This window comes from Musa acuminata, chromosome BXJ2-7 (genome assembly GCF_036884655.1).
Source record: "Musa acuminata AAA Group cultivar baxijiao chromosome BXJ2-7, Cavendish_Baxijiao_AAA, whole genome shotgun sequence".
Taxonomy (NCBI): Eukaryota; Viridiplantae; Streptophyta; class Magnoliopsida; order Zingiberales; family Musaceae; genus Musa; species Musa acuminata.
In genome coordinates this window covers 2,165,621-2,187,642 of record NC_088344.1, presented here as the reverse complement: position 1 = coordinate 2,187,642, position 22,022 = coordinate 2,165,621, and the positions used below count along the sequence as shown (strand labels likewise).

Sequence of the window (22,022 nt, the reverse complement as noted above, 5' to 3'; positions counted from 1 at the left end):
AACTTTATTTTTCCTCATGTTATCAATTCTATCTCACTTTTGATTTATAAAAATAAAGCATGTATGGTATTTAAATTTGTTACTAAAATCGACAACATGAGAAAAAAAATTAAATATTTTATTTTTATAAATATAAGAATTTTAACATAATTTTTGAAAGTGTAAAGTCTGAGATGTTAAGGGAAGTTAATTATTGAGGATAATATATAATTAATCCGATAAATAGTAAAAAATTTAAATAAAATATTTATTATATTATAGATATTTTTATATTTTTTTTAATAAATAATTTTTTTAACAACTGTTAACGGCAACGTTACCTGTGTTCGGATCCAATGTCACCGCGGACGGATCACGTGAGTCGCTGGCTCGAACGCAAGACTGACCTAAATGGCAACCCCCAGCAGTTCCGTTACCTACGTCGTCGGTGCGTTAACTCTCCCACGGTTTCCACTGCCATTAACATCCGACAGATCGTGTTCTCTTCGGCGGATCCCCAAATGCCGAAACGCTAGCGTTTGAACTCAATTCTCGCTGTTCCATCGAGCTCTCTTGCCCAAATGGAAGGAAGAGGAGGAGGAGGCACGGAGGAACGCAGGCGGAGCAGCAACAATGACGTGATCCGGCTGGAGCGCGAGTCCGTCATTCCCATCCTCAAGCCCAAGCTCGTCATGAAGCTCGCAGATCTCATTGGTGCCCCATTGGCCTCTCATCCTTAACAATCTTTGGCCTTTTTATACTTCCGCTCCTTTTCTTCGGTGTCGTTTGAGTTATTGGAGCTTGTATTGTTTGCAGTAATTGTTTTGATTTGATGATTGATATGATATGTCTGTATCTTGCGACAAAATGCATAACTGCTTGATGAGAGAGTTCCATTACCCTGAAATGATCATAGATGGGATAGGAACAAACACATCAGTGTATGATTTTGATAATCGATGGATGGCATGCACCAGAATAGGAACAATAAAGATCTATAGGAGTTGTTGCTTTGGTAGCATGTCTGCGATAGGTATTAACGCCTTCCTACTGTTTTTGCCCTTTACCTCGTCTGCAGCTTAAAAACCCTTGTCTTTATTGGTCAATGAATGCATCCGATCTCTTCTAAGGATCATTGGAACAATTAACCTAACTAGTTCTCATCGATTTTTAACATTCGTCGCTTTGCTGAAACTGATGCGGTTCGGTTGACACAGATTTGAAGCGCCCTGTGCCTCATCATGAAATTGACCAGAAACCACATGAGTTTGACCAGTGCTGCAGCTTTTTGAGTTTTCTAATAAATTGGCCGAAAATTTAAACGGAAGCTCCATTCTTAGTACCTTTGGTGTTTCTGTTCTGCTCTGGAATTTTCTTAAGTATGTTTCTGAATGTTATGAATCATTTGTAATCAACAGACCTTTTATAATTTTTCCTCATCTCCTTGTAATATGGAACTTAGAATGTGTAGGTTGTCCTTTCTCAAATAATGGCAACATGATTTAGGTTATGTTTACTGCATTCGGTTGTCCATGATGATAACTGGTTCAACTCTACCATTGTGAAGGGCATGTTTAGATATATAGTGATTTTCAATCAATCTCCATGGGGTTCTAGGAAACTGAAAACTGTATAGTGGTGTTAAATAGTTACTGGGCCACATGAGCATGATCAACCAACTAAACTCTTAAAACTTTTTACTTCCATTTCCTAAAGTTGTTATACAAGTGTTAGAACATACCCTATATATGGTTTTAACATGCATGCTGGCATATGAGCCATACAAACATATTTAAGTATAATATTTATGTAATTTAATGGAACTAACAGTATGTGCTGAAACATTAGTCTTGAGTCCTCATATTAAGAAGCTGAATTAATTTGCTTCTTTGAGTGTAAAAACATGTTATTTATCGATCTGGTGTGAAGTACTAGATTCAAGGTGGAGTTATATTTGATGGAAATAGTGATGAAAAGCAACAAATTCACCTTATTATGCCTGTTGAATTGGAATACTGATGCAACATGATAAGAATACACTAATATGTCCAAATCTTTGAGATCATAGGATATTATAGGCCAAGGATATGAAAAAATAAAAGATAAGTGTCCAATATCATATATGAAAAAACTTGACATGAATTTATAGTGTTAGACTATATAGTTAAATATTATTATAAATCATAACAAGTAATTAACCAGCATCCGTAACTAACTCATGGTGAAAGAAATTATTTCTAGTCACATTTACTCTAAGAATACAGAAAGAATAGCAAGAACTACAGTATGTATGCCAATTTTTTAAATTTCAACAATAACAATACGATTCTTAATATAAAAAAGTGTAGCTCAATGCATAAGATTCTCACTGTTGCAGGATCTGGGAGGATCAATGTATGTAACCTTATCCTTGCAAGCAAAGGGTTCGACACCAGAACTTGAACACAGAGAACTAGCTCACAGGAGCAATGATGGTGTTGAGGCTTGTCATTCATACAACATATGAATGATTTGAAGTGATAGATTAAAAATATTAACATTCAAGGAAAACACAGATTTTTGTTGTCAAAGTTTACCCAATTATTCTAAGACTATCCAAAATTTTAGTAACTATTTAAGAAAATGGATGTGTTTGAGAAGTATTCTATTTGAGATATATCTGATAGAAATACAACAAATAAACTATCCATGTTTCATAATGATCCATAAACTAAAGAATGTATTCTATTTTGTTTAATCAGAAATTATTAAAGATTCTCTTTTTGAGTTCTGCTTTCCAACACATTTCTCCCTCTAACTTGACCAACATTTATTTATTACCATGTGTTGGAGGTCCCATGTTTCAATACCTTGAAGAGGAGAAAGTTGCTCTCTCTATAATTGCTCTCAACTTTAAGAGGTATTCTATCTTGGAACTAGAGGGTTTACAGATAGGAGTTTATCTTTTATATCTAGAGTTAATATCTTACATAAGCCACCTCATAATATCTCCTATGTTGAAGCTTCTAAGAAAAAAAATAATAATCCTGTGGTGTGCATAATGGTCAGAGCTAGAATAGACATAGAATAAATCCAAGTTATATTACCTTTAAAGTTTGAATAGGAATTGACAAACTTCTTCAAACATGTCTTATGTGCCAAAATTACCACCAAGTCATCATTATATTTCATCCAAATTGGTTTGTCAAAATAAAGGAACAAAATCCTAATTAGATAAACTAAGTCACACTAAAGTTCAGAAACTTGCCAAAACTGTGTTTACCTTGAGTTCAGAAACTTACCAAAATTGTGTAAGTTTTCTATCTTAAATTATTGTCTGATTCTTGTTGATGTACAGCTAAGTTCACTTTTCTTCTACTGTTTTATTCTACATGTGACAAAACAAGTGAAGACATGGTTTATAAATCTGTACATACCTCAGCATGTCATAGTCTAACGATATTATTTATTTACTTCATGCCTACTGTGGGCTTAACTACCTTTACATGTTTCCTTATTCTCTTGCAGAGCAAAATTCTGACAGGACTGAGTTTTTGAAGCTCTGTAAGAGGGTTGAGTATACTATTAGAGCATGGTACCTTCTCCAATTTGAAGATCTAATGGTATGAATTTGCAATTTTCTCTATTGTGTCATAGTCATGAACTGGAAAATTGTATGTGTATGCATGATGATAACTGAAGTTTCTTATTGTTGGATGAAGTATGTTCGTTTTGATTCAAAATGATTTTTTTTTTCAGCAATTGTATTCTCTATTTGATCCTGTTCATAGTGTTAAAAGATTGGAGCAGCAGAACTTGTCTCCTGAAGAGATTGATGTTCTTGAACAAAATTTCTTGACCTATTTTTTTCGGGTGAGTTAGCATTGAATCTTTCATAGGATCTCTGTGGCTATACCTTGAGTTTTAACTACTGCTGTTGTATATTACAATGTGCACCATTTTCATGAATATGTTTATCACATCTAGGTACATATATATCAGATCAAATCCACCATGTTGTATTATACAATTATGGCATTTTTGAGCATTTGAGTCTTCAACATTTCGATGTGCTAAATCAGCACTAACATATGCTAAAAAGGGGTTGGATAAACATTGAACTACAATGTTTTAGATACTTCATGCTGATTTAGAAGTGTATTAGAGATGCTATAAGGTGTTTGTTTTCTCTCAGCTATTGCTTTCCGTGGTGGTTGTGTGGACTCTTCCAACTTGAGAATAACATAGCATGAGCTTATCGCTCGATATTTTGGAATGAGTTCTGTCACAGCTCACAAAAAAAATTGTGCACAAATCTCTTGGATATGTGAATGGGACATGTGATTTGTTACTGATTTGACATGAAAATTAATATTCTTTCTCCTCGTTCCTCTGTGATTTCAAATAAAAAAATGAGTTTTTTTGGCATACAAGAAATAGAGAATTGATTCCATGAAGTGGATGTCATTCACTATGGTAGACTTTGAACAATTACATAAATAGTACTGAATCCATTTATAATTCAAATGTCATATCAGGCTTTCTGGATATTGATAACCTTTGGTTCTCCATGATTTCAAGACAATCTGTTTACCTTCCTTTCATTGCAATGCAGGTAATGGAAAAGAGCAACTTTAAAATAGTGAGTGATGAAGAGATTGATGTTGCACACCATGGGCAGTACTTATTGAACCTTCCAATCAAAGTTGATGAATCCAAGGTCAGTGCATATGTACTTCAGAAAAAGAAGTGTAATTTTGTTTGCGTATACAGCGTTCTTTGTGATTGCAGTTTTGATCACCAACTTATTTCACAATTTTTTTGAATGTAGCTTGACAAAAGGCTTTTGTCAAAGTATTTTAAAGAGCATCCTCATGACAACCTTCCAGAATTTTCAGATAAGGTAATAAGTAGTAGTCTTTTTTTGGGATCAAAACTATGTACAGTTGTACAATTCAACTGGTTGTTCTCAATTTTGTTTGCTTTTCGCATCAACAACTTGATGCTCTTAGGATTTGTATTACAGTCTTTGTAATAATGGTGTGGCTTTGGTATTTCATGACATTGTATGATTAATTGTTTGGTTCTGTTCATATAGATACATGTTTATGAAAGAAATGAAGAGCTATTTTTGCTCCTCCAATTTTTAACTACTTAGTAGGACCCTTCCTATCGTAAATACCACTCACATACCGAAAAGAGCAAAGGGGATTGGCTAGAAATATTCTCATATGCAACAAATTATATTGGTGAAGGAATTTGGTACAAAAATAAGACAGGGGTCTTGCACTTTCAAGATAATAGGATGAGATTAGCTGTGTGAAGTATAATAGCACTATGGAAAGAAATTAGCATTAGTGAGTATGATGATTAGGAGGAGATTTAATGTCATAATTTTTAATACATATGGTTCCGATACCGATTTCAGTAACTAATTATACTAGTATGATTGTGGTATATGGAGCGGTATACCAATACATATCGCTCGATATCATTGAATAAAAATAGTGATTGATATGTATCGACCTAGTTGGTATCTGAAACCCTGTTCATGAGAAACTAGTTGAGTGGATGAAAATTTAAGGAAATTGATACTTTGACAGCACTAGATATAAACTTTAATACAAACAGAAAGGAGAATATAGAAATGGGTTAAGTTCTACAATAAATATGGATTTTGAGAAATATGTCATAAAGGTAAAAGGAGTTGGTGATAGAAATTTATTAGTAAAATTTTTGTTGGGAGAAGACATTGAATATTATATGTTTGTACTCAAATAAGATAGATAATGAAATGAAAATTTTGGAAAAAAAATAGATTGAATATTTAATAAAATAGCTTTACCAAGTTGGACCAGCTTTGTACCATGCCGAACCAGGTTCTTGTGTATTGAGGTCTTCTAGATTGAGGAGCCATATTGAACCAATTCATTTTTGTGTGGACCAAATAGGCTCTGGCTGTGCTTTGGCCTAATGGGAGATGGTCTGTAGTCAGGCTGTATTGTAATAGAATAGGAAGTGGCAAAAGTAGAGTAAGTTGTCATAGTTCCTACTTCTTTCACATAAAGGAAAGAGAAGAAGATATTCCTTTCGTCTCTTTTCTTTCCTGTTATCCACTTTCTGCTCTTTCCCTTTCCTCTATGTGTCTGCAAGCATTTATATGGGTCCATGTGGACATACCATATTTGTCAACCAGCTAATAGTAACGTGGTATAGTAGGATGATGAGATGATCAGAATTTGGATGTATAGAGTAAAATCTACATATCCTGGAATCCTATATTGCAAATGGACTAGAGCGGAAATATTTTGATAATGCAACACAGTATTGAAGTAATATCTGAAATGACCTATAAATCCATAATACACATCGCAGAATGGTTAAACACAGTATTGAAGCAATATTTTGATAATGTAATAGAGAATATTGAACGGTGATGCTCAATATTAAGGTTCTTGTAAATTGAAAACTTGTATTTTTTTATGTATCGAACTTTCGAGACTGGACAAGAACGGAAGATGCTTTTCAATTTGATATTGACCAGATAACAAAGTTAACAACAGAAGGTAATTTCTTGACTTTACGGGTATCAAGTTATGGTTTAGATCAAATGTGTTTCTTGGTTTTTGTTTAGCCTTAGGCTTTTCCCAGTTAGGTTAGGCGTTTATATGTTGCTAACCTCATGCTGGTGGATTGGGCTTGTGTGTGTAGTATAATAGCTTCTTTGATCAATCGTTTGTACCAAAAAAGTAAACAATAGAGAGAAAAGTGGGGAGGAGTAACAAGACAAGTGAAAGCTGTAAATTTGTAGAAATTCTCAAGCTATCCATAAAAGGAAAAGTAGAGGAAAAATAAAGAATAATGGCTATAGTTTAAGGTATCTCACTCTCTAATTCAAACTGCTGAACCAAATGAAATCAAACTATATTAGGCTCTTTGGCTAAATTAGTCGTTCTTAAAAATGAGTTGATGTTTGGAATATAAAGCATTAGAGATAGATTCAAGCAAGGCGTGTCTTGTTTAACGTGGCAAGGAGGCAAAATGAGATGTAGGGACACAAAAGAAAACAATCTTTTTGGATAATTTATGATACTTAAATTTCAATGTCTAGAAAGATTGGAAACATAAGGTGACTTAACAAGAAGTCTTGGGAACAAAAGTGTTCCATATCAATCGGTACTTAAAGTGGAAAACCAAGAGAGTTTGTCCAACTTACGTATTATATCCAATTGTGCTTATGTATCCAACAAGATTAATAATTTGCCTTGTAAGTCGAGAAGAGTATGCTTTAAGTATCTCCTTGTAGTCTTTTGTTCTCAACGTATATGGACTCTTATTTTAGACGTATCATGGAATCTTCTTTTATAATTGAGGTGAACTAGTATCTGTTGTAACAGTTGTTTATGCCTTTTTTCATCGCATTCTGACATGGTTACAATTTTACAAGTATGTCATTTTTCGTCGGGGCATTGGAATAGATCAAACAACAGATTACTTTATAATGGAGAAACTGGATATGATCATTTCTCGGCTATGGCTGTGGTTCCTCAAGAAGACGAGGTATTTAATTATTATTGTATTTTCATACTTCTCTTATCTAATTAGTAAAACTAGCTACTGTTGATAATATGTGCAGGCTACAAATGCTATTTTCCAGAAGACAAAGCAGAAAACCAAAGAGTGATCCCAAAAAAACAGATGAACTTAATCCTGAAACAGAAGAAGAAGATCTATATGTTGAACGGATCCGGATTGAAAACATGGAATTGAGGTTGTAAGTTTTGTCTGAATTTCTTTTTTTCTTCACTTCATGTTTTGAAGACTGATTTTCTTACCTTTCCTCTTTTGCTTCCCTCGTTGGTTCATAAAGCATGCGAAAATTGTTTGGCAAGATTATGATACAGGAGCCTACTTTTGATAGGATGATTGTTGTTTATAGGTATGTTAGAAGTTTTATTTACAAGTTTGAGACTTGATCTTTCAGTAAATTCTCAAGTACTTAATTGTAAAATTATGATACTGAATGTCTGTGAAAGTGAAAATTTTCAAGAAGTTATCAAACTTAACTTGTTTGCACACTAGATGTTTAACCCCTTACTGATGTATCTATAGTTGATAAATATACAGGCGGGCTGGCACCAAGAACAAGATTGACCGAGGAATATTTGTTAAGCACTTCAAAAATATCCCTATGGCTGATATGGAGTTAGTATTGGTCAGCATATATTTAACTTCTGAAACAAGGAAAAATGGATATTATTTTGTTCTTTCCAGTAGATTTTCCTTTTGATCTGATACTTGATATATAATGTATGAATTTGTAGCCTGAAAAGAAAAATCCAAGTTTAACTCCTATGGACTGGGTCAAGTTTCTTGTTTCTGTCATAATTGGGCTTGTAAGTCTAAACTAAATCAATTAAATTCATTTGGTGTTTTTCTATCTCATCCTTGTAGCTTGAATTTCTTTGCAGGTTACTCTTGTTAGTTCACTTGAATTGCCTAAAGCAGATATATGGGTTGTTATAGCTATCCTTTCTGGTGTTGTTGGCTATTGCGCTAAGGTCTATTTTTCGTAAGCACTTCTTGAAACTTCTCAAATAGTTTTCTTGTGTGAAGTTATTAATACTTATATACTAAGACCTTCAAGTAAATAGAAATTTGTGCAAAGTCGTTTCTACTTATGTTGATTTGAGTAAGACCTGGTTCAAGTAAATAGAACAGAATATCATCTTGATTGCTTCGTCCTTTGCAATTCTTCAACAAATTTCTCCTTTTGTTTATTAATGAGTTTTTATAATTTTTCTTGTTATTTTTGCATTGTTAGTAGAGCATGTTTTTGTTGCATCTTTCTGTTATGAAGAAAGCATTCTGGGCCACTAAATCATACCAATTTCCTTCAAGTCTTATATCCACCATGGTAGATTTGACCAGCAGGGAGGATTCACCGAACAAGCTACAGTCCCAAGCAGCAGCACTTGACACTAGGTTGCAATGAATTTCATGACTCCAACTCCATGAGAGAAATGTTCCATTAGATTGATAGGCCTGAAATCATATGATAAGCTCAGACTAATGATAGTACCCCATAATATATTCACATGCATCCTCCAAAGTTGATGTGGCATTAAATTGAGGTATCACAATATGTCCTACACATTGCTCATGATCATGTCATAGTACGAATCATGTGAGGTCCAACCCAATGATGACTTTAGATTATTATGTGGTTTCATTTCCATCTACAATGATGGCCTTATGTTATTATGTGCTTTCATTTTCATCTGCAGTACCCTTTTCTAGTTGTCTCTGACTGTTGTTTTTTGTCAATTTTGATATGAATTGTGATTATCAGGTCTGATGGAAAACATGACCCATTCACTTGATAGTGTCAAATTGTAAAATATAAAAAGTGGGTATATCCGGTGCATGAGGTTCCCATCAATATGGGGACTAAGGAGGGTCAACGATTTTCGTAACTAGAACCTTGATCTTCAGGTCACAAAGGAGCAATCTTACCATTATACCATGGCTTGTCCCCTCAAATTGTAAAATATGAAAGCCAAAATTATTAATTCTTTGGTGTATATAGTTATCTCAATTTTTTTATTTTATCCATCCTCGTTTCTTTTTTTTTTATTTCAGCTTATCTACTGATGATATTGATCAGTAATGGACAGAAAGAAGTTTGAAAGATTATATGATCTAGCTAGCATAGTAAATGAAATAAAAAAAGGTTGACCTTATCGTGGCTTTTTAATTAAACTTATAATATGTTGAGCTCTAATTATTTTCTTGTTCATAATATCATAATTTGTGACCTTGATTATTTTTGTGCTTCCGCAACTGGAATCACATGCTTTGTTTAACTTTATCTAAACCTATTGCATGTAACACTTAATCATTTCTCTCAAATTCTCAAAGTTGTAGTCATCTTCGCAGATATATCACTCCTTTGATGTCAAATTAATCTAGTTTTCATGTATGCTTTCGGTGTGTTAATACCTTCCCCTGGATTTAATGATGACGATTCAAAAAGTTGATTTTAAGTTCATTAATTATTGAGTTCATGTATTTTTTAGTGCTGTTATGCTAACGTTTAAATGTTACACTGCAGATTTCAACAAAACATGGAAACTTACCGGAATCTTATCACACAGTCAATGTATGACAAACAATTGGATAGTGGGAGAGGCACACTTTTGCACTTATGTGATGATGTAATCCAACAGGAAGTAAGTTATCATAAAGAGTTATCTATCATCCATGCAGGAATCATCAAATTTTTCTGTTGGATTTGCTCTATTTCACTTATCACAGAATTTCTTCATATTTTCAGGTCAAGGAGGTCATAATTTCTTATTTTATTTTGATGGAGCAGGGAAAGGCAACAATTCAGGTCCTGTTTGTTTAAAGATTTTGTATTCTGTATCTTTTTTTTTCTGTTGAGTGCCAAAGTTGGACCAATTTGAGCTTTCATCAGTTTCCCTTCTAAATGTGTATTTAGGATCTTGATTTTCGGTGTGAAGAACTCATTCAGGAAGAGTTTGGAATGAAATGCAATTTCGAGGTTCTAGACGCAGTCCAGAAGTTAGAGAGACTTGGAATCGTTGCAAGAGTATGTACACAAAATACTTGCACTGACGTTTCTTTTCGCTTCCAATAGCAATCGTGACATGCAATGATAGTAAAATTGTTTTAGTTTTCATCAAAGGATCTCATTATGATTATAAATTTTTCGTGTGTGAAGAACTGCAGAAGAATCTTTCCTTTGTGGGTGAAGAACTGCAGAAGAATCTTTCCATGATTGGAGAAATTTGGTAGAAAATGTGTTGCAGCTCAATGAAGAATAAAAAACCACAGAAATAGACAGCATCATTGGATTTGGATGCTTGTGTTTCTGGGGAACACTGACCTAATACTTGTATTGTAACAATTTTGCCCTGTTTTCAAGGCCCTTCTTTCTTCAAAGGAGGATGGTATCCATCAAAAGAGAATGGAGGAAAGAAAGGAGAAAATGGTCTAGAGGAGATAAGAAGAAGAAATAAATTGAAGAAGAGAGGAGAGAATGAGAGAAGAGGAATAGAAAACAAGGAACTCCTTTCGGTATTGATCGCTATTTACCAGTCTAGGCATGAACTTGTACGTGGACCTGACCCATTTCGGTCAATCTGGTCCGTATTAAAAAAAACCCTCTGGCATGAGCCCTTGTCAGCCACTGCCTATGGCATGACTAACTCTCCACAAGCATGCTCCTCTTCCTCGTCTTTCTAAGCCTCCTCTTCTTTTCTCTTCCTTCTTACTCTTTTTCTTCAGCCTCCTCTCCTTCCTTCTTCCTCTTCTTCATTCACTGCCTTCACTTTTTCCTTCCTCTTCTATTTCTTTGTCCTCTTTGACTCTTTGGTACATACCGTGTACCGTGTGTTAGTATAGTGTTGGTACACTAGTACCCATTCAGTATGTACCATCCAGCCAGGGACTGGTACAGTACTTGATTGCGATCCTTGATAAACTTATAAGCACATACTATTTTTTAGTTATAGTCTCTTACCCCTCACCTCCTATTACTATTCAGAATAGGATTACTTAACAAGGCTTAAGTCGATTTGGTAGTGACTTCCTTCAGGACTTGACTCATGTTTTGACATGCATTTAATCCAGTGTGACCATATTCTGGTTTGAGGTGGATCTTAGGTCCCGCTAGTGGGCCCACTCAAGTGGTATGGAGCCTAATAATTATCAAAGTCGGCCTATATTGATTGTTAACCTTGGGTTCTATAGTATCATTTGAATGATCTTTTGATTGAAAAAAGTATCTTCAAATCATCTGAATTTTGCATCATAACATGTATATGTGCATGACATAATTTCTAAAAGAAAAAAGTGTTTGTAACCTAGACAAACAAAACTTAGCAAGTTGCAGCGACAACCATGTGACATTGGTGGCTCATGGACAATGTGGGCTGTTCCTAATGTAATAGATAAATAGTTAAACATAATCATGTAATAAAAATTTTTGGATGTTATCTAGGCATTCTCAAGCTGTTCACTCTGCCATCTCTGTTGTCTTCAATATTTTGCTAAAGTGTAAGTACATGACATGATTCACTGGTCTATCAAGATCAGAATGATTTATTTGATAAGCGAGAATCAAATGCTAGTCTGTGCGGCAAATAATTTTGCTGTACTACTTATTCCGCCTCTCTCCATTAATAAAGTTACTATGGATCAATGAGAAAAGTACCTTGGATGCAAGATCTAGCTGCATCATATCCTGTTTGACGTCAATCATATGGGATGTTGGCTTCTTGCTATTTCAGAAATGTTATGAAATTGTTGATTGGTTTGTTAAATTCACTTGCTTTATGTTCTACTTCTCCATCAGGATTCTATTGGAAGAATATACTGCCTTCCTTTGAAGCGGGCCAATGAGATCATAGGTCCTACCACCGAGGAATTGGTGGTAAAAGCTACACAAAGCTCTGCTTAATGTTTCCTGGGTAATCTTCTTTCCTCATCTTAGATCAGCTAACTATATGATTTCTTTTCGAATAATCGCACGTAATCCATGTGGAGCGGACTAATTGTTTTTTCTTGCTTTAGATAAGCCGAAAAGATGATAATATAAAGATCGATCTGATGGACGAACCTTGTTGCCAACTTGCCATTGACATTGCCATCTGATTTATTTGGATGATGATGCAGCAACTAAAGGCTATTCTGACTCTTTTCATCCTTATTGATGTTGATTGAGAGTTGCCTGAGAGTATTGCCAGTTTGATTAATGATTTGATGTGCCATTAAGAGTTAAATCTTATTATTTCATTTCACAATATGTAGAACTATTACATATCTATCAGAATTGGACCAAACATCCACTTGATTGAATCACTGGGTAAATTGATGCATCCAACTTCTATACATGAATTAGTTGCATCTTCTTTCGGATGGCACGAAAATTGACGATGAACTGCATTTTTAGTCCAAAATATAAGTGATTATTTCTTGAATGATTAATCCTTTCCTATCAATTAACCTTTGTTAGTTGTTTGTGGTTTGATTGCTACTTAAAACTTTATTTATAAGAATAATAGGAGTATTAGTTTCTTGGATAGACCTTTACAAAAAGATTTTATGCAAAGATATTAATATTTCTTTCTACTTTTTTTTGAAGTTAAACTCGATTACTCCTTCAAATCTTTGATTATCTTCGATGAAAGGTTTGACAAAGATTATATTGTTTTCCTTCTTCGCAGATTAAATTACTCTCTTTGATTTCTTCGGAACAACCAAAACAATCGGCTATTCCACACACATCATTCCATGGTGTTATCAAGTTAGTTGTTGCTGCGCTCTTGCTTTGTCCAATTGTTTATATATCGATTCCATGATATCAGTAGAAGCTCGCTTCATCATTCATTATATATATATATATCAATGCATGGATAGGTAGTCACATACTGAAATGGAGGAAGGTTTGGACGTGAAATCACACGAGGAATCAAGCAGGACGAAGTCTTATTACATGTCTGTAGAGACGTGATCCATGAATGCATCACGACTCCATCATCATACTCCTCTCGCAAGCATCTCCTGGTACTCCTCCTCCTGGTACTGGAGCAGCGCGACACGGCTCTGCGCCCGTAGTTGCTCGTAGAACCTCTTGATGAACTCCTCCGCCTCGTCGTCCACCTCTTCTTGGCTCAGTCCGTCTTCCTCCTCCGATGAATAGTCGGATACCCGGACGGAGAAGGGCGACGACAGCGAAGTGCGTTGCCCGATCCTCGGCAGGTCCACGGCGGCGCGCCGCGGGGTGTCGTCGGCCTCCTCGACGACGGCATGCAGGCAGGGGAAGTAGCTGTGGCGGCGCTTGGCGTGGTAGAAAACAGGGTTAGGGCTGTTGCTGCACGAGAACTCGTACTCGCATGGCGCAAAGGTTGGGATCTCAGGCCGAGAGTGGTGGTGGTGATGGAACTGGAACATGAGGCTACCGAGGGACTTGCCGAGGAGCTTCCCTCTCTTCATCAACAGGTTCACGTCCATCAACAGCTTCCGCTTGGAGATGAAGCCTTTCCTCATCATGAAGAAGGCTACCCGTAGGTAGCCCCATAGCTTCTTGGCGGTGACATGCGAGTGGAGCTCCATGGTCAGGGCTTCCAACTTCCGCGAGGTCCTTCAACCTCGCAGAAGAAGAGAGAGCCCGTGATAAGAAGCTTGGAGTAGCGGGGGAGGAGGGCATTTATAGATGGAGGACTACACATATCATATGGCACAAGACATGCCAAGCTGATGTGTGATTTGCGCACTGAAGAAGGAAAACCTTAGTGCAGAAGAGAAGAAAAGGAGAAGAGGAAGGTGGACCATCGGCAGCTGCTTTTTCTGAGAAGGCAAGCTCAGCTGCTACCCCGCGTCTCAGCAAAGCAAAATTGACCCATCCAGCAAAACATGCCTGAGAGGGTGGAGATCCTCTCTTGTCTTCTTTTCAGGATGGAGGAAATGATGCACTTCCATGCAATTGGAGATCATTGCTAAGGTAATGTGTTCATCTGACATTAAAGTTTTCTTAAGCAAATAACCAATTTATTCTCATGAGAATCCAATCAATCCATCCATCATCTTTTACACTTAATTCTTTATGAATAAATAAATGCCCCACCCACCCCTTCTCTCACACTTTGATTGGGTCACAAGGTTTGGAACTAGTCATCCTTATTTGTGTTGAATTCTAACAATCATGGCCATATAAATTTCCACTTACTTTCTCATTGGTATGTTTTTTTGGATAGCAAGCAATGGTATGACTTGATCCAACAGGTCTCCTCTAAAGTTCATGATTGCATATGGAGGATTTCCAGGAACAAGCAATCGACATCAACCAATCGATTGCTGAACTTCCAATCACTTCAAAGCAATTGCTCATCCGTGATCTTGACTCCTTAAACTCTTTGCCAGCTTCATCAGTGATTTGACTAATGGTGTGTCTATTTCCATCAAACTTCCCATTGATTCTAAGCCTAACTTTCTTCCATCAACACTGATTAGTTTATCTACCGACATTCTCAAATGCAAAAAAGAACTGTTTCCTCTACCCTTACTAAATCAACATTGTTTTCCTTTACTTTGAATCCTTCCCTCAATCAAATTGGCTTGCCCATAAGACCATGCATTAATTGACATTAGAACATCAATCAATGTTGAATGCCTAAAGGCATCATTCGACCCAATAAGCCTTCTCCTTTTTCCTTGGCAAAGCTTCTGCGAGTGGGAAGGACGGCGATGATATCACGTAAAGGAGCACTAGATCTTTGCTTTCTATGGGTATTGCTTGCCGAGAACTCGGCCAGAGACATGGGTTTGTAGTGCAAAACGTGATGATGAGGCCTAAGCAACGTGAGCTCTCTCACGTCAGCTGTTGTTGGGGTCTTTAAAGTAAGATGGAATGGAGGGGGATTTGTGTTTGCTTGCTCTTTGGTCCCTTCCAAAGCTGTGCTTCCAGTGTCGGTGGCAGAGGAAAAGGAAGCATTAATTAGGAGCATTGCCTGCTGCCTATTTGATTCATTAATCCTTCTTAGCTTTGGCTACTAAATATATGTTGGCAAATGATGCAGCCAGCTTGACTTGTAGATTGCTCCCACTTGTTGAGCATAGGTTGGGCCTCTACACTTTATGTGCATCCAATCCAATACTGAGTGTAGATTTTGTTGAAGTGTACACAGATAATAATAAACTTGGGTTGGTGTCAGTGTTATGCATAGTGCACATTAGCTGAGGAGGGGACTAAAACAAGAAAATATAATCATAATGTTTTGTATGATTTGTATAAACAAAAAAAATCTGTAGTACAGGATTGATTGTAAGATGGATAACAATAATATGACTTCATGTTGAAAACAACAAAAGCTGCAAAATCCAGCTTGATCTATCTCTTCCATTTGATTGATGGCACCATGTGAAATAAGCTACTAGAAAGCTCACCACAACTGTGCATTGATCTCTGTGCAAAGTGTTCCTCCTCTTCCACTTCTGCATAGCAAATTTAACATGATGATGGCCACCTGAATCCATTAAGTTTAGGAGTTGTCACAGAACATGGGGTTCTCAGATGTAAATTTCTCCAAGAACATCTCTTTAGTAGTGTTCTTGATCTTGGCAAAGTGACACCTTCTATGTAGTCCTTCTAACTAAACTTTGAAGCTCTTCAAGTCTGTCTTCCACAACAAAAGCTATCCCTATTTGTTGTTAAAGTTAGCCATGAGTTGATTCAGCTTTAGTTACCTAATCAATCTTTCAGGCTCCAAAGAGAACATGAAGAAAATGAAAGTTGAATCTGACAGCCACCAAGGAACTTCAACCAGTAAAGCTAAATGGTGGTGATAAACCAAGTGGAAAGCAAAAGATGTAGACACCAAAACAGTGAACCTAACTTGAACAGTGAACTCTCAATCACCCAATGGTTGATGATAAGATCTCAGTTACCTAACAATTGGCATATATATATATATATATATCTCTAATGGTACTTTCCACAGCTTTTGCCTGTCATCTTTGCTTAGTGCCTCCTACTCCACCAGGTTCGAGTTATATCTTTCTCATCTCCCAATATCTTAGACCTTTTTCCTTGGTTTGGTTGGGCAAATGGCCCTCAGAGTCTTCCTCTCCCTCCCTATAAATGCCAATCGACACCCACGAGAGAAGGCCCATGACACAGCAGCCACCTCCCATGACATCTTCCTACATGTCTACCTGATTCCTATCTTCTTCGGCAAATCTGTAGCTGACCGAGTCGAAGTCCTCTAAGCCTTTTATGCCAAGAATATATATACTGAGATACATAGTCTCTCCATGCCAAAACACTTGTTTTCTTCACTGCCAAAAAATGAAGAAGGCTGTTTCTTTCCTTGGCAGATGAGTATCGTTCTTGCAGCACTACCGAAGGCCAAAACCTTGGCTGTCAAGAAGACCAGACTCATGTTTCTTGGGATGCTGTCGAAGAGGAAGGTCCTAGCGAGTGCAATCTCCAACAAGATCCATGCACTGAAGGGCCACGACAGCGGTGGAGGATCTGGCCACGCTCTCGGGGGCTACAGCAAAGCGATAGTGATGTATAATGCTGCCAGAGAGGAGGTGTTCTCGAGTCCAGCTGATCATAGGGAGTCGCTCGAGTATGTCGAAGAAGATGAGTATCCTGACTTGGCACACACTCTCTTTGACTTGGACGATGAGCTGATCGACAATCCGTGCTCTGTCATGGATTTGGTTCGAGGCTCTGGAGAGGACGGCTTGGAATTCAACCTCGAGAATGAGATCGATCATGTTGCCGATGTATTCATAAGGAGATTCCGTAGGGAGATGAGGTTGCAGGAGCAGGAATGATTGAGAGGAGACCTCAGGAGAAGAGAGACTGCATCAAGATGAGCTGCAAGCTGATCTCCAGGAGAAAAAGGTCAAAGAGAAGAGAATCTGAAATGATAATTTGGATCGGCTTATGATTTCCAATATCTTCTTCCACGTTAAGCTGAACCGAAGAATAAGTTGCAAGCAGCCAAATTGCTACGTCCACAGATTATATATGCTGTCAACTTTAGTATGCCTCTCAATGGTGTTGATGATGATCATGTTTGATACTTCAACATGGTATAAGATCCTTAACTAAGAGTCAAGTGAAGCAGTGGAAATCGGAAGAGAAGGCTGATATCATATCATATCATATCATAAAGAAACCCCATCAGCATCTGGAGGACAACAGAACAACTCACTTGCATGCTTTCATTAGCAATATGTGATCACCAAACAGAAGAGTTGCCTCTTAATTAGTGAGGCACCAAATATTGTATTACCCTTTCTGTAAGCTACAGCTCCTGACATCATATCTCTTTTCTGAGTTGTGAAGGATCCGATCACAATGCCGAAGAGCATCTCCAGTGATGATTAGGCATTAGAAAATTGTCACAGCAGTGGTGAAATACCATTATTTAGGCATCAATCATACTGTATTAGGAGTAGTTCAAGTGTTGGTGTGCATCACCAAACCACATTTTGATGCCTTGTGCAGTCTCTGATACATTGCAGGAGGGGCAGTGTCCTTTATATGACAGCAATTATGTATACATTACAAGAGAACTTAAACTGTTCAGTCAAAACACTCAGTCATCTCTTTTGTTAGTAAGGTCAAAATTTAGCTTATGTCAGTTGCAATAAAGTGGATATGGATCACAATGCTACTATTTTTTTGCTAGTGATGTGTGAATAGGTGTGCCACTCCTAAACAAAACAAGATCAACATCTCAATCATGTGTCATTAAATTGTTTGATTAATGCAGCACTTTGTTCCATTAATATGACCAATATATGTATAGTTCAAAGTCACTGATTTTTAAATGACTAATTATTTTTAAACTTTTTGCAATAATATATTTTTCTTTGGATTTCTAAAATATGTTTCACTTGTTTTCAATTGTAAATAACACATGTATAGAAGAAGTTGGATGGCTATTTTATTACTATAGTTGTTGTTGTTCATGATGTTCTCTTGCAACCATCTTAAAAATCCTCATTTCAATGAAGAAAAAATATTCATAAACTATCAAAGTATGTGCACATATTAATCAAGATAAGAGATATAATGATCAGAGGTGTCAATATTGACCATACACATTTAACATTATGTGATATGTTGGCCTGTTGAGACATCAGGTCAGGTCAAATTCAAGTCAACCATATTTAACCTTGACACTAGCATTCCAAATGTACATGCTGAATAATTATGCTACTTGTTGCCAAGATCCACACCAATCAAAGACCACTGAGGTGTGTCAAATCAAAGAACATATTAACATATGTGAATGGTTGCAATTCACAAGAAATAGCAAAAATAATGTAAAGAATTCTTTCTTACTTTCAGATTGGTTTTTAACTGTGATTGGACAAGTTCAATTGATGATTAGAATTGATGCACACCTGTGATCATATTAAATTTTGAGTCAAACTTTATATGAGGAAACAGTAAACCACCATATGTAGCAGAACAAATGGCACTCAATGCAGCAACTTATTAAGGTATAAAAGTAAGGAAGGAGTGAGATGGTGAATCTAGGATGCAAATATTTGCATGACTTTTGGTCCTAACACAAGTCACAAGTTGTTTGATCCCATGACTCTCACCATTTTGGATCTGATTGATATATAATTTGTGACCACAGGCAGTAGCAGCCTGCTTCTTTCCAGGCAATGTGTTAGTCTCTCTCTCTCTCTCTCTCTCTCTCTCTCTCTCTCTCTCTCTGTCTGCCTTTTCTGCAGTAAGAGCCAAACTCAAGAAATCTCCACTCAGCATCACAATCTCCAAGCAAGCATACACTAGAAATATCCAGCCATTTCCCAGCATCCACCACCCACTGGCATAAATAGCTGTACCATCACTATATTTTGTATTCAATCCAGAAGAACAATACAAAAGCAGCCAGGAAGCTGTCTCCAAGAATTACATTAAGAAAATGCTGCTGTGGCCTTTCCCTTTGCCTACATAAACACCTCCTTTTTCTCCTATCCTCCACACTGCAGTCTCCTCTCCTCTTCATCTCTCTTGCAAAGGAAGAATGGCTTCCTTTGCTTCTTCTGCTGTGACAGTTTTCCTTGTCTTAGGCTTGGTGTCTGTGACCACCTTGGCCGGCACACCCAGGAGACCCATTGATGTTCCATTCCAGAAGAACTATGTACCAACCTGGGCATATGATCACATCAAGTACTTCGACGGAGGCAGAGAGGTCCAGCTCTCCCTGGACAAAAATACAGGTAAAATGCTTGCATTGGAAGTGTTCCATTTGCTGAATGAAGCTTTGGTAAGTGAAGAAATGTGAGAAGCATCCACTTTAATGCCCAACTTCTTTGGCTCTTGTTTAGGTACTGGCTTTCAATCTGGGGGCTCCTACTTGTTTGGCCACTTCAGTATGCAGATAAAAATGGTTCCAGGTGATTCTGCTGGAACAGTGACTGCCTTCTATGTAAGTACTTTTTTCTCTGTGGTGGAATAGTGAAAGCAATGCCATGGACAACAAGTGACTAGCTTTGTTCACTAACCTGTGATTTCTCTCTTCTTCTTCCTGTGGTCTCAGCTTTCATCTCAGAACTCAGAGCATGATGAGATAGACTTTGAGTTCTTGGGGAACAGGACCAACCAGCCCTACATCCTGCAGACCAATGTGTTCACCGGTGGGAAGGGTGACAGGGAGCAAAGGATCTACCTCTGGTTTGACCCAACCAAGGACTACCATTCCTACTCTGTTCTGTGGAATATGTACCAGATTGTGTAGGTTTCTTCTCCCTTCCCTTCCATGGACATTCCCTCTCTTTTGCATCTTTATCCTCCATTGCCTCTTTCTCAAGTAGATATTAACTTCACCATTGCCAGAAACCTATCGATCTTGGAATATTCAAATATTCGTCAAAGGGTTCGATCTACATGGTAGGAAACAAGATGATGTAGTAGTACTTGTAGCATTCATATCACATGCTTACACAAGCTGCAGACAACCCATCCGGTGGGGCCCATGCAGAGCCTCCCCTTGGATTGCAGCGGTTGCTTGTCCTGCATGCCCCATACCAACCTCTTTATCCATATATTATTTTCTGAAAATTATTAGCTTACATTCATAGGCATATCCTACAAATTAATGCATGTGTATAGCTTGCCTACTCTGTACCTTCTTTAATCTCTACGACTCTTGGCAACGAGAAAATGAAGAATCACATACGTTGATGAACTTCCATTGTTGAGGCAAAGTGTTCTATGGGAGGTATTAGAAGGTATGATAAAGCTCATCATGGTCAACGGAGAAGTTTCTTAGTGATCTTTGTAATAGATATGTGCTGCACAATAAGCTTCTTGAATCATTGATGGGATGGTAGCTCATACGTTCTTCTCCCTCCCGAAACCAAAACCACAGCTTCTACGTAGATGATGTGCCCATCAGGGTGTTCAAGAACAGCAAGGACTTGGGAGTGCGGTTCCCGTTCAACCAGCCCATGAAGATCTACTCCAGCCTGTGGAACGGCGACGACTGGGCCACCAGGGGCGGCCTGGAGAAGACGGACTGGTCCAAGGCGCCGTTCGTCGCCGCCTACCGGGGCTTCCACATCGACGGCTGCGAGGCGTCGGCGGAGGCCAAGTTCTGCGCCACCCAGGGCATGCGGTGGTGGGACCAGAAGGAGTTCCGGGACCTGGACGGCCTGCAGTACCGCCGCCTGCAGTGGGTCCGCCAGAACTACACCATCTACAACTACTGCACCGACCGGAAGAGGTACCCGGCCATGCCGCCGGAGTGCCGGAGGGACAAAGATGTGTGATCCGGCGGTGTTGAGCTTCTCGTATGCATCATCATGCTTGCGTTTCTTCTTCCAGTTCCTGCTATTGCTTGTAATATTTGCGCCTCGTTTCCGGTTTATCCCGTCACATATGGATCTTTGGATGTACAATGCGAAGCTATTTTATGGGATATATCAGCATTATTATTATTCTGTTCATGTTTTCTTCATCCCGCCTGCTAAATTTATCTCAGGAGTTTAAGATCTCAATCTATCAAACATGCATTTGTTGGACTTCCCCCCTTCCCATGTTTTCCATGGGCAACCGGTCCATGAACCCATAAAGGAGAACACCAACACATGGTGGGTGGGTGACCCTTCTCCGCTTTAAAGCTAATCAATGGGAGATCCCTGACGCTTGTCTCGCCGCTGACGCTGCAAGCTGTTCGACCGGGGGCCACGCCATGTGACTCTCCATCTCTTCCCCCCGCGGTCCCTGTGTCCTCTTGCTCCGGAGGCCACCGGATACCCACACGGAGCGGGGCGTTGATCGAGGCCTGCGTCTGGCCGCCTCAGTCCATGCACAGTCGCTGTTCGTCAAAAGTCCGCATCCAGTCGCACCAGTTACTGCGTAAACCGAGGCGGGTGTCACGTGCAGCGACCGTCGGTCGAATGGATGCGTCTGTGCGGCTTTGGAACGGCGGATAAACTGTGCGTGCACCCGCTCTTCTTATCCTCCGATTCTTTTTTCGGCGTCCCTGTTGCAGGAG

General features: G+C 38.1%; 4 protein-coding genes across 4 annotated transcripts; 3 read left to right on the top strand and 1 right to left on the bottom strand.

Annotated features, from left to right (window-relative positions):
* The first annotated feature begins 434 nt into the window (after positions 1-434).
* Positions 435-12,843, top strand: LOC135616578 (uncharacterized). The gene is made up of 16 exons (XM_065115919.1): positions 435-693; positions 3,487-3,581; positions 3,718-3,831; positions 4,574-4,678; positions 4,790-4,861; positions 7,406-7,518; positions 7,595-7,729; positions 7,829-7,897; positions 8,086-8,173; positions 8,283-8,354; positions 8,430-8,530; positions 10,073-10,190; positions 10,295-10,354; positions 10,463-10,573; positions 12,341-12,455; positions 12,559-12,843. Exons 1-15 carry the CDS (start codon positions 561-563, stop codon positions 12,443-12,445), a joined length of 1,491 nt encoding a protein of 496 aa, XP_064971991.1. The 5' UTR covers positions 435-560; the 3' UTR covers positions 12,446-12,455; positions 12,559-12,843.
* Positions 12,844-13,348: 505 nt separating this feature from the next.
* Positions 13,349-14,288, bottom strand: LOC135616579 (uncharacterized). The gene has a single exon (XM_065115920.1). It carries the CDS (start codon positions 14,098-14,100, stop codon positions 13,525-13,527), a length of 576 nt encoding a protein of 191 aa, XP_064971992.1. The 5' UTR covers positions 14,101-14,288; the 3' UTR covers positions 13,349-13,524.
* Positions 14,289-14,348: 60 nt separating this feature from the next.
* LOC103990819 (uncharacterized) lies at positions 14,349-17,822 on the top strand. The gene is made up of 2 exons (XM_065115921.1): positions 14,349-14,488; positions 16,861-17,822. The coding sequence occupies exons 1-2, from the start codon at positions 14,465-14,467 to the stop codon at positions 17,326-17,328; spliced, it is 492 nt and encodes a 163-aa protein (XP_064971993.1). The 5' UTR covers positions 14,349-14,464; the 3' UTR covers positions 17,329-17,822.
* Positions 17,823-19,491: 1,669 nt separating this feature from the next.
* On the top strand, positions 19,492-21,471 carry LOC135616577 (xyloglucan endotransglucosylase protein 2-like). The gene is made up of 4 exons (XM_065115918.1): positions 19,492-19,743; positions 19,852-19,952; positions 20,064-20,257; positions 20,895-21,471. The coding sequence occupies exons 1-4, from the start codon at positions 19,548-19,550 to the stop codon at positions 21,292-21,294; spliced, it is 891 nt and encodes a 296-aa protein (XP_064971990.1). The 5' UTR covers positions 19,492-19,547; the 3' UTR covers positions 21,295-21,471.
* The last annotated feature ends 551 nt before the right edge of the window (positions 21,472-22,022 follow it).